The sequence below is a fragment of the Pelophylax lessonae genome, assembly GCF_965119305.1.
Source record: "Pelophylax lessonae genome assembly, chromosome: 3".
Lineage (NCBI taxonomy): Eukaryota > Metazoa > Chordata > Amphibia > Anura > Ranidae > Pelophylax > Pelophylax lessonae.
Genome location: NC_138770.1, coordinates 521,703,469 through 521,716,942, shown reverse-complemented (window position 1 = coordinate 521,716,942; position 13,474 = coordinate 521,703,469). Strand labels below are relative to the sequence as shown.

The window sequence follows — 13,474 nt, the reverse complement described above, 5'->3', positions numbered from 1 at the left end:
GCCTATAAGGATGTATGTGTGCATGGACACTCAGACTTACACAGAGGTGCTTTTACAGGCTAAAAAAAAAATGGCAAATGCATTTTTTAAACCCAGTGTGCATGAGGTCTAAAATGCGTCATTTCTGTATTGAGAAAATGACTACATTAAAAAGCATCAGTTTACAGATCCCCTGAATAGGGCAATTTGGATATATTTCTATAAATAAAACTTTCTGTGAAGTTACACGTTACTGGAGCAGTTCATAGAAGGATACCCAGTAAAGATGTGTTTATACAGGTCAATCTGTAAAGAGGATTATGCAGATATACTCAGTCATTCACAAACCTTGGAAGCTAAAAGCTTATCCATATAGCACATGGCTCATTTGTAGAAAACAAGACAGAGCGGAAAGAGCTTGGGTCTAATAATGCATAGACTTGAAGAATAATGGCATATGCAAAACAATTTTATATATAGATTTGCCATTTACTGGGTTCAAGAGATAACCTTGTTTTTAATTTTTAAAGGTTTTTTTATTTTTTTTAATGAAAATGGCTCTCAATTTGCTGTGGACTTGCTCCTGTAACAGAGGCTTTGCCATCGACGTAACAGCGATACCGAAGTGCCTTATTTCATAAAATGTTTGAATTTGCTTCTTTGTTTTCACTGCTACAGAACATGCTTTTGGAAATAGAACAGAAGGTGGTGGCTTTGTCTGAACTGTCTGTACACAGTGAGAACTTACTTATGGAAGGGAAGGCCCAAACTAAGGAAGAGGCCGAACAGTTGGCAATGAAGCTGAGGACTTTGAAGGGGAGCCTCTTGGAACTGCAGAGGGTTCTCCAGGACAAACAGATAAGCATCCAGGTAGTTAAAACTAGTGTAGTATTTAATTGTTTATTCTTTATTATGGAAATAATTGAAACACTGATGTTTTATTATATTCTTCTTATGCTACCTACTTAGGAAAAGCATGGTGGTCAGGCTTCTAGCCAGGTTTAAGATATTTCTGGACTGATTTGTAATCCTTTTATTGGCTTCCATTGACTTGACTCCAAGCCAAATACTGTGTTTAGCCATTTTAGCATTGATAAATCAATTCACAACCCTTGCAGTGCTTTTGTTATTGCAAGAGATACTTTAACTATATAGAATCACGCATTGATTTATTTTCTTCTTTTAAGTATTTCCATGTGGGACCATACAGTAAATCAGCCACTGATATTTTAGTTGTAATCAGATGCAATTAAGAACTGTCACACAATGCTGGTAACCCCTTTACAATTCATTTAAATAATTATACATTAACCTGCACAGTGTACATTACAGTGAGTGTGGTACAATCAGATTATATGTATTCCCATGCTGTTAGAGATCTACAGTATAGCTTTAACAGTGCTCTTATGTTTTGTTTGTTCCATAGGCTAAGCTAGCATGGGGCGAGATGAAAGCACACAAGAAAGCAGAACATGTAATGTGTCTGTTTTTCTGGTTTGGGGTCTGCTTGCTGTTTGATTTTTCTTGTTCTTGGGGTGTGCTGTGCAAACTGAAATGTTATTAACCCATTCTTTTCCAAATTCTCTTCATTCTATTTATAATCAAATATCAGTTTATCAAACAAGATTTTTAGGATTTGATTCTTCTTTCTATATATATATATATATATATATATATATATATATATATATATATATATATATATATATATATATAAATATAAATATATATATACACACATATATAATATATATATATATATATATATATATATATATATATATATATATATATATATATATATATATATATATATATACACATATATATATATATATATATATATATATATATATATACACACACACATATAAATATAATTTATTTTCCATACATTCCTTTTATTAAAAAAAAAAATCAATATATTTATAAATGATTGCATTACTATTCTTAAAGTAAACTAGTTAAACTATACTCTAAAGGCTCAATCCACAACAAAGCTATAGAGTATACTGTTTGCCAAACTGATCGCTATTTTCAATCACATTGCTTTTTTTTTTCAACTGTCTTTGACTGTCATTGATAAAAATCCATCATTATGTCAAGTGACGATCATTATAGCTGAGTCCTAAGGAGATGAAAGTATAAATTTAGCTATTCCCAATCAGCGTTTTCATAAATTGCTAGTTTGATGGTTAATTCTTACATAAAGTCCTTTTGCTTTAAAACTCACGTTTTTTTTTTTTTTTTCCTGTGAGTGACAGTTATGGAAGACATGTTCTGCCCAGCACACTCAGCTGCAATTATTAGCTGAACCTTATTTATTACCAATAGCATTTTAAAAGTATTTTAGCTAATAATTGATTGAATGACAAAGATACAATCTAAGTGCTGTTTGATTGCCATAAAATGTGCACATAGATGTAATTTTAGTGAATATTTTCCACTGACTAGAAGTGATAAGTGCTCATTTCTCTCTTTAATGTTTATATAGTTAGTGCATAGTATTGTGTAGTGATATTCCTGTAGGCCTATACAGATGCAGCTTTCTTTGTTGCTAGACAGTTGTTGGAATGCTGACTCAGACTGTACAGTTTCCACAGTAGACATCCTCCTCCCTAATTGACGCTGCAACCAGAGCTCCTTTTACTGCAAGAAAAGTAATATTTAGACGGTGGATCATCCCTTCCCTACTCTCCTTTAAAAAGGCAATAAATAAAATGCACCTTATGCTTTCATTTTAGAATAATACCTACATAGGCAAACCCAGCCAACTAAGATTTCAAAGAATATGGTCCTGTTGGATTAAATGTGTGGACACCTCACTAAGGTTAGCTCCTACCCTGGCTTGAATAGCTCCTTCCTCTCCACCTTTGGGGCTTCAACTTGAGGACTTTAAGATTTAATTGACAGGCAGGAAACTATCTCATGCCACAGTTGATTTATTACTGATATCTGATTAGCAAGTCACAGGTTCTGTGTTTGTGACTTTACAGCTGTTCCACACAAAATGCTAGGTAAATAACCGCTCTGGCACTTTTCACATATGAGATGATACCTGTTTAATGACCTCCTATCTTTTTCTGTCTTAATACACATAACACATCTGACTGTTGGTAAGAGTTGTTCCATATATTGTATATTGTGCTGCTAATTTGAAGCTGAATTCCAGGTACAGTTATGTTTCCATAGTTGCGATGCTCCAGCTTGGACAAATGTAACTATGCATGTTCCATATCTGACTGATCATCGCGGAAGCAGGATTAATTGTAGTAGACACTGCTACTACAGTCATTAGTGCCAGTTACCAGGTTCCTATGCCTATCATCTGCCCTGCTGCTTAGGGAAAACAGGAGGTCACTCACATGGCATGGGTGCCAAACACAGAACACTTTGCATTTCCTCGAAGAATGCTAAGCTGATTGAATGAGGTGGAAATTGGGATGTTGCTGCCCTACGTCTCCACCTCGTCAAATCAGAGAACACTTTACAGTCAATAAGAAGAATTTTGAAGTGAGGGGCCTCCTGTGTTAACTAAGCAGCCGGGTAGGCTTTTGGCACAGGGCCTGGAAGCTAGCAGCAATCACTTTATTACTGTGCCTACTACACTAATTTTCAGCTTCCACTGGGATCAGCCAGATAAGCAAGCATAGTTAAATTTATCGAAGCTGGATCACTATAACTATGCAAAAATACACATACTAAATTAGTATTAGCAGACTTAAACTACAGTTTTTTTTTTTTTGTCTTTTGTTTCCTCTGCATTCTCTCCACTGATACCAACCTGAAAGTCCGGGCAATTACTGGAAGGTGGTTACCTTACAGTTTACTGTGCTAGTCCATACAATGAATGTGGAGAGCAAAGAGGAATCAAATGTTAAGCTAGTGATTTAGCTGTCCAACGTTAATGAACTTAGGTGTCTGCAGTCATTTTGCAGCATCAGCAAACTTTTTTTTTTATTAATTATATTTATTTGTTTTTTGACAAGCAATGTTGCAGTACTGTTGCTTTAAAGATAATAAAGAGTAAATATGATGTATTGTAGATAAAGTTTTACAATTTGTAAATTTGTGCAAGGAGGGTACCATGCATTGACATAGTTTGGAGTAGGTTGTTTCAAGGGCAATCAAAGGAAAATTAGGGTCACTAATTGAGGAGATTAGCTTGAGTTGGCCTGGGGGGACCTAAAGCCATTATAAGGATAGGTCCAGGCAACAGCAAGGAAGTAGCTAAGATACAGTAGCAAAACAATGTAAAATAGGAAGACTGGGGGTGTAAGGACAGAAGGGAGAGGGGTTTTGAAGGCTGAATAGATGTATTCTTCTCTGAGGGCCCAAAGGACTAGTCCACATTCTGCTGGAAGATATCAGGTGGTCCACTGATGCCAGCTATTTAAATGCTTATCTATTGTGCCAGTCTATCTTTTCACTGAGCATGGCTGAATTGATCCAACACTTGGTTTCAGCAAAGGAAAGGGTGGGTGATTTCCAGGCTTTGGCAATTGCTTGCTTTGCTTCTGCTGGAACATGAACTAGTTTTTTGAATTGGGTTTGGAAATGCCTGGAGGTTTGAGGTTTCAGACACTTTTTTTCTAAATCTGGCATAAGACATCTTATTTTACTGGGACCAGAAGCAATTTTCCTTGCACTGCCACTGCAGATGTTACAGTTACATTGTTGGATCCATTGGATTCAGCAGAGGAAAAGGGCCAACATTTTATTTAGGTTTAAACAAAAAGCATTTAAGGTAGAAGTCCAGGCAGTCCATAGCCCAATTAGTGTGCCATATTTTTACAATATTGCTCTATATCCAGCATTCTTGATTGATCATTGCTAAATTTCAGTTCAATTCAGTAACAGTTTTCATTAGTTATGGTGGTGGTACAGTAATATGATGACATTGATTCTAATGTGTACAGTGCCATGTTCAATTGTTCAAAATTAGCTAACCAACCTTCTCTGTCTCTGCCCATAGAAGCAGACAGGAGCACCTTACTTTTTTGCAGTATGCCTACTGAGTGTTGTGCAGGAAATCTGTTCATCTACATCATACGTATATATAGACAACATCAGCCTTTCCAATAATCCATCTTCCTAGGCTGCCTATATTAAAAAATGTTGGGGTAGATTATAAAACAAAAACAAAAAAAAGCATCCATACTCACCTCTACACTGCAGCATTGGTCTGATGTTGCAGCTGTTGTCCCCCGTTGGCTCTAAGCATGACAACTAAGCAATCTCAAGACCACTGATTGCTCAGCTTGGAGTGGAGAGCAGTGATTGTCAGTTACTTTTTTTGCTTTGCCCCCCCAGCGCTCACTGGACTGGATAGGGGACAGGTGTTGCTGACTTCAGGCTGTCAGCCACTCGTTGAGAGCCGGAGCCAGCTGTCAGTCAGGCAGCTGGGTGGGTCTCAACAAAGTGGTCAGAATCCTTCCAGAGCCTGGAGCAGCTCTAAGACATCAGCTGATAGCGGGCAATAGCGCACATTTAGCTGACTCTGGGTCACAGGAGAGCAAAAGTAAATAAACTTCTATGGCCCAGAGGAGAAATATGGCCAAAAAGCTTTGTCCATACTTCTCTTTAAAACAAGAATCAGGATCACATGACCTGATTTTAAAAGGGAATTTCTTGTACTTTGACATTTTATCTTTGCGGTCTAACAGTTTTATGTTTCAGGTGTTTCTCTAGTCTACTATTTTTCTAGCCTTTATTTTGCACCCTTGACTATTGACTTTACAATAAGCACTTTTGAACCATCCCTTTCCAGCTAGGAATGACAGTTAAAGCTGATCTACTTTGTCTCTGCTTCATTGACGTCACAAAGTCTAAATCAGTTATCTTATGTGACGCTAGTATGAGATGCTTGAGATTACCTTGCTTACTATCACAGACCTGCTCGAAAAGTCAGACATAATACTGAATGTCACATTCACTAGAGAAGCACAATACTAATTGGATTGGAGTAATTAAGTGTCTGTGTTTATCGTCAAAAGGTGATGAAACCAATATTAAGGTTAGCTTTAGAGCTTATAAATTATTTCTTTAAAACCTTATTTCTGATTGTTATAACAATCATCATTGTTATATGACAGTAAAGCAGTATCCATTGTAATTTTGTACTGTGTTATCAAAAGATGACTCCGCAGTGTAGATAGAAGTAGGCCACTGTGACTTTGTGAACCATTTTGATATGAAGGTCATGGAAATCTCTTGAGAAGAGTCAGTCATTACGGTTGTCTTTTCATTTTTCATCCTACAGGGGACATTTCATGAAAAGGAAGAATCAGAAGCAGAACTATCATCGTCACAAAGTCCCAGTGTCCAGGAATGGTTGGCGCAGACACGTACAACTCGCTCACTGCAGAAACAGAACAGTCTTCAGAAGCAGAAGGTAAAGTCTGAAAAGACTATTACTACTACTGATCTATTATATTTAAATGTAATACATTTTGTCACTTATTACAAATAAGTTGCATCTAGTAAGGAACACAATAAACACTACAGTGTGGCAGTGTTATTGTACTGGGGTTGTAAGACAATAAGCACTCTGCAAATTGGTGAAACCTACTGTACATCAGCATATATATATATATATATATATATATATATATATAATGTGTATGCAAAGTCAAAAAACATTTTGTTAGCTTTAGATTTGAAAAGGGCTAAAACCCCAATAAGGTAAAATATGCTGCCTTTGTTAAGCTGAAGAGATTTACTTTTACTTCCTGTCCATGAGGCACAAGAGGACATGAGAAGAAATCTCCAAAGAAAACAAAATTCCCATCTTAGAGAGTTATTACAGGTAGAGATGTCCCCACTGAAAGATTTCCCTCACCTCTTGCTTTACTGACTACTCTAAAATGTTGGATTTCCCTGCATTTTTTTGTTTCAACAACAGTGGTTAGTGCTTTTCCCTGAGGCAAATAGAGAGATTCCCCTAGCAGGGCACAGACAGCAATAAAACCTAACAGAGTTCAATACTCCATACTTCCATGCTCTTTTTAAAACAGAAAGGCAAAAATGCCTTTTTTGTAAACTTTGCCCCCTCTTACCACTAAATTTATCTCTAATGCTAAAGCAACCCCTTATGTTGCACTGAAAACAAAGGAGAAGTCCTTACATTATTGTGACTGCTGGAAGAGAAAATCTGTAGCTATACAGTGCAACACTCTTCGCTCTACCTATTTAAAAGGCCACTAATATTGTTACCTTCTTTTCCTAATTTCGAAGTGTAAATAAACCCTAACAATGAATTTCCTCTTTGCCTATTCTGCCTCCCCCCCATTAAATATACTGTACTATTAAAACATTTGTTATATCTAGTCAATTCGTTCCAAAAATACTGACACAGATCTCATGAGCTGATAACGTCCCGTGCTCTCTACTTCTGTTTATTAGTTAACACGTTACTAAAGATAATTTTTTTTTTCAAATGAAAATAACAAACACGTTATACATACCTGCTCTGTGCAACGGTATTGCATATAATTGGCTCAAACCTCTTCTTTTGAGGTCCCCCATTGGCACTGTCCCCTCCTGCTCTTCAGTGTCAAGAGATTGCTTGGGGGGCAGACATGCGGGCTTGCTCCCGAGCTGAGCTTTGTATGTCAATAGACATATACAGCATGGCTCAGCCCCGCCCCCTGATCCCTCCTCACTGGATTTGAGCTGTTTTCTTCTAAGCCAATGAGAAAGAGTGCAGAAATGCTGCTCTAGCACACAGTGCTGGATCTAAATCCGGCTCAGGTAAGTATTTAGGGGGGCTGGAGGAGTACTAATCTTGGAAATGTTCTTACCTTATTGCAGAGAATCCATTAAGGTAAAAAATGTTTATCCTTACAACCACTTTATTGTTTTATTATTATGTTCCCAGCTCTCTCAGTGCACAATATAACATTTTCCCCTATATTGTGGGGATGAGAAGAAAGGGAGGTGTTCTAAAGTCCTAATACATTTCCTGTCCTAGGGTGACAACACTGCTCACCCATAGATACGGTACAGTGACGGAATGTTGTCACCCTTGGACAGGAAGTGTGTTACTAGCAGGACATTGTTAAAAGACTTACAGTATTGATTGTGGAAAACATGGTTATTAAAAAAGAAATCTGTGCTTTTTTATTATGTACCAGGAACTGGAACAGGAACTTGCTGAGCAGAAGAAATTATTGCAATCTGTTGCAAGTCGTGGAGGTGAAATTCTAAATCAGCAAACAGCCACTGATCGGACAAATGTCAGGTATAGAGCTTCTCCTGTGCTTTACATTTTGTGTGTTTGGATTTGGGGTTTAAAGAGGTTTTCTGTAAAATTGAAATTGTTAATGGGTTGCAAACATGTAACATGCGTTCTATCTTCCAAAAAGTATGTTAGTCGGTTCAATTGGTTCTATGCAGCCTAGCTCAAGGCCCATCCGCAGAACATCGGGGTTGATTTACTAAAGGTAAATAGACTGTACACTTTTCAAGTGCAGTTACACTCATTTTCCTCAGAGCTTAGTGAATGTGGTAAACCGTAACTTTGTAAAGAATACCCAATCGGGTGCAGGGAAGATTAAAAAAACAGCATTTTTGCTTGCAAATGATTGGATGATGGAAATCAGCAGGGCTTTACCACATTCACTGCTCTGGGGAAAATTAGTGCAACTAAACTTGCAAAGTGCACAGTCTATTGGCCTTTAGTAAATCTACCCCATAAGTCAGTCAAATTATAGATTCTCAGCATGAGAAAGAACAGTAAAAAGCGCAACCACTGTACCACTGCAAAGCAGGGAACACATTTTATGTATATATATATATATATATATATATATATATATATATATATATATAAATACAGTGGGTACGGAAAGTATTCAGACCCTCTTAAATTTTTCACTCTTTGTTATATTGCAGCCATTTGCTAAAATCATTTAAGTTCATTCTTCTTCCTCATGAATGTACACATAGCACCCCATACTGACAGAAAAACACAGAATTGTTGACATTGTTGCAGATTTATTAAAAAAGAAAAACTGAAATATAACATGGTCCTAAGTATTCAGACCCTTTGCTCAGTATTTAGTAGAGGCCCCCTTTTGATCTAATACAGCCAGGAGTCTTTTTGGGAAAGATGCAACAAGCCTTTCACACCTGGATTTGGGGATCCTCTGCCATTCCTCCTTGCAGATCCTCTCCAGTTCTGTCAGGTTGGATGGTAAACGTTGGTGGACAGCCATTTTTAGGTCTCTCCAGAGATGCTCAATTGGGTTTAAGTCAGGGCTCTGGCTGGGCCATTCAAGAACAGTCACGGAGTTGTTGTGAAGCCACTCCTTCGTTATTTTAGCTGTGTGCTTAGGGTCATTGTCTTGTTGGAAGGTAAACCTTCGGCCCAGTCTGAGGTCCAAAGCACTCTGGAGAAGGTTTTTGTCCAGGATATCCCTGTACTTGGTCGCATTCATCTTTCCCTCGATTGCAACCAGTCGTCCTGTCCCTGCAGCTGAAAAACACCCCCACAGCATGATGCTGCCACCACCATGCTTCACTGTTGGGACTGTATTGGACAGGTGATGAGCAGTGCCTGGTTTTCTCCACACATACCGCTTAGAATTAAGGCCAAAAAGTTCTATTTTGGTCTCATCAGACCAGAGAATCTTATTTCTCACCATCTTGGAGTCCTTCAGGTGTTTTTTAGCAAACTCCATGCGGGCTTTCATGTGTCTTACACTGAGGAGAGGCTTCCGTCGGGCCACTCTGCCATAAAGCCCCGACTAGTGGAGGGCTGCAGTGATGGTTGACTTTCTACAACTTTCTCCCATCTCCTGACTGCATCTCTGGAGCTCAGCCACAGTGATCTTTGGGTTCTTCTTTACCTCTCTCACCAAGGCTCTTCTCCCCCGATAGCTCAGTTTGGCCGGACGGCCAGTTCTAGGAAGGGTTCTGGTCGTCCGAACGTCTTCCATTTGAGGATTATGGAGGCCACTGTGCTCTTAGAAACCTTAAGTGCAGCAGAAATCTTTTTGTAACCTTGACCAGATCTGTGCCTTGCCACAATTCTGTTTCTGAGCTCTTCAGGCAGTTCCTTTGACCTCATGATTCTCATTTGCGCTGACATGCATTGTTATCTGGAAGGTCTTATATAGACAGGTGTGTGGCTTTCCTAATCAAGTCCAATCAGTATAATCAAACACAGCTGGACTCAAATGAAGGTGTAGAACCATCTCAAGGATGATCAGAAGAAATGGAAAGCACCTGAGTTAAATATATGAGTGTCACAGCAAAGGGTCTGAATACTTAGGACCACGTGATATTTCAGTTTTTCTTTTTTAATAAATCTGCAACAATGTCAACAATTCTGTGTTTTTCCATCAATATGGGGAGCTGTGTGTACATTCATGAGGAAAAAGAATGAACTTAAATGATTTTAGCAAATGGCTGCAATATGACAAAGAGTGAAAAATTTAAGGGGGTCTGAATACTTTCCATACCCACTGTATATATGTATATATATATATATATATATTATTGAGGATAGAGGAGTACCATATACATGTATATAAGTACAATTAAAGCATATTAATAACATCATATATATAACTTTAACCACATTCTATGTGTACCTTAAAAATACCAATATTGGCAAGTTTTTTTTTTTTTTTTGTTTCAGTTTGTGTACTACAAGCACCTGGGTCTTTTAGAAAAATCTGTTGCAACTTTTTTGTCAAAAAAAAAAAAAAAGCCAGATTCAATCTAGCTGTTGCAGAAAGAAAGTTAATACTGGATTGATTTTCAGTGGCAATAACAATGCTTTTTATTTCCTCCAATATTTATACAAAGTCCATATATGTGCAGGTCATAAATCCTAAATGTATATGACACAACTGTTTAATAAAGTGTAGCTTACTATTTTTCATAGTGATGGACCAGATTCCCTGTCTAGAGAGTTAGGATTGGAAGGAGTAAAACCAAAATCTCCGGATCAGATGAAAATGAAATGGGAGAGTCTGCACCAAGAGCTTAGCACCAAAGAGAAGCTAATTCACAGTGCTTTACAGCAGGAGCAAGAGCAACTGGTAAATATATTATATTATTTTATATACTATATTATATTATATTATGTTATATTATGTTATATTATGTTATGTTATATTATATTTTATTATAGTATAATTATGTCACACAGAGCAATGTATGAAATTTGTTGTATGCAGTATAAGGCCTCACACATGCTTGATGTTTTTAACACTGCTATTTGGGGCATCTAGCGACTTTTTTGTCTGCCTCAAAATGCCCCTGCATATTAGCCTATGTGTCAATGCACACATTTGTGTTTAGAGGAGTTTAGAGGCAGGGGCATTTAGGGCCAAAAAAACAAACACTGCCAGCATGTCCAAGAACAGCAATGTTTTGACAGAAAAACGCTTAATGCGTGCAAAATATATGTGAGTGCCTCTAAATGCAAGTGTCTCTAAAGCTGGGCGCGTTTTACGTGTGACCGTTATTGCATTTCAATAAGTAGAATAAATGATTATCCTGCTCAATTATTTAATTAACCCTCAAGCGCTTGAAGCACATAAATGTTCCTAAGTGCGCTTAAAAGTCTTTACAGGAAACAAGCGTTTTTACTGCCAAATGACTGATGCTAGAAGGAAAGGCGTCTGTCTAGGAGAGATGGCCAAATGTCCAGTGAGGCCCAAACCCTTATAATGTGTAATAGTTATTATTATTTGTATGTATCTTTCTAACCAGATATTCAGCACAACAAACAGAATTATACCTGGGGTGCCTTTTTACAAAGGAGACAAGCAAGTACAAGACAAATCATCTGTTGTAAATATTTTGGATGGATTAAACCAAGCTCTGCAAGATGTATCATCTCAGGTACTATAACTTCCATGTAATGTAAGACTTGTCTTTCAGAAATATATTGTGTTGGTGCCCCCCTTTTCCAATACATTATTTTGACGAAACAAAATGGAGTTGAGAGTATGGGCATAGACAGACCTATTGCATCCATATATGCCTGGCACTTTTTTATGACATGCAATATATGAAGCTGTAAGCCAGGGGAATGTCCAGTCTGCAAACCACTGGATGAACATGTTTTAGAGTTTACATCCAAACAAGATCCAAACATACATTTGTTTTTATTGTTTTGTGTTTACATTTTCATAAAAAGGTAAAATTTTACCAGGTCTTTACCAAGGTATAAGAGGAAATTTCTTAATGGGGGCACAGGTGACAATAAAAATCTGACAGGGGCTGTAACCCTTCCCAACTCCATCCCAAACAAATATATATATTTAAGCTTATTTAAGAGTGTGTCTTTCAAATATTTTTTTATCTGTATGTTCCTATTAAGAACTAAAGCTGTCCATACAGTGTTGGAATTTCAGACAATTCAGAGCAATTGGCCTAAAACATAACAATGGGTGGCCCTCTTGAACAGACAAAAGTCGATCACCTAATTGACTTGCATTGAAGTAGCTGGGCCAAAAAATTGTCAGTGGAACAGTACCTGCAGTCAATCGGCTGTCAGAATACAATAACCCAGCAGGGGTAAATCATCCATCCTAATTGTTTGTGTGGATGGAGGAATCTATCAGATTTCCTTCATTTAGCCCACAGGCAGGTGTATGGCCAGCTTATCAGTTAGTCTTAGGCCCCTTTCACACAGGCGGACCGTTCAGATCCGCCTGTTCGTTTTTTTGGCGGATCTGATTGGTCCCCCCATGCATTCCTATGGGGCATCGGATGGCAACGGAGATATGTCCGCTGACATCCGACCCGATCCGATCCGTCAAATCTGGACAGATGGAAACCCTATTTTCCATCCGTCCAGCGGATCGGATCAGATGAGAACGGACCGACGGTCCGTTCCCATCCGATTTCCCCCATAGAGATGCATGGGGAACTGACAGCTGTGTCTCCGCACACAGCACGGAAACACAGCTGTCATCCTCCTGCTCAGCGGGGGATCGGCGGCTTGATCCCCCGCTGAGAAAAACGGCATCCGTCCAATGGACGGATAGTTTGAAAGGAGCCTTAGTTAGTATTAGAGTCCTTTCACACGGGCTTTCCGCCCGGCAGACTCCGTTTTGCCCGGCGAGGGATCGATCCGCTGAGTAGACCGAAGACAGGTCCATCTCCACTCACTGTGCTGAGACGGACCTGTCAGATCCCCGCTCTCCTCTATGGGAGATCCGAAAATAGGGTTACCATCCGTCTGGATTTCACAGACAGGATTGGATCGGATAGCAGCGGGTGTCAGCGGACATGTCACCGCTGACATCCACTGCTTCATAGAGGTGCATGGAGAGTCCGATCATTTCGGCCTGAAAAACTGACAGGCAGACCTGATCGGAAAGCCCATGTGAAAGGGGCTTTATTTTTGTGCTTATTATTTTTTTATTTTTCTTTACTCACTTATGGTCCTACTATTGTATTGGTTAGAACATTTACACTTAAAAGTAATTAGGATATTTTATTTTTGTGATAATTAATAATGTGCTTGCTG

The 13,474-nt window shown here is 38.3% G+C and overlaps 1 protein-coding gene across 2 annotated transcripts in view; it reads left to right on the top strand.

Moving 5' to 3' along the window:
* Window positions 1-13,474, top strand: part of SYNE1 (spectrin repeat containing nuclear envelope protein 1) — a 645,053-nt gene that overhangs the window by 463,322 nt on the left and 168,257 nt on the right. For both annotated transcript variants that reach the window (XM_082249740.1, XM_082249741.1), the window contains 6 exons: window positions 658-849; window positions 1,406-1,453; window positions 6,242-6,373; window positions 8,115-8,221; window positions 10,874-11,030; window positions 11,707-11,838. In XM_082249740.1, the coding sequence (XP_082105866.1) occupies window positions 658-849; window positions 1,406-1,453; window positions 6,242-6,373; window positions 8,115-8,221; window positions 10,874-11,030; window positions 11,707-11,838 (768 nt within the window). The remainder of the gene's footprint in view (window positions 1-657; window positions 850-1,405; window positions 1,454-6,241; window positions 6,374-8,114; window positions 8,222-10,873; window positions 11,031-11,706; window positions 11,839-13,474) is intronic.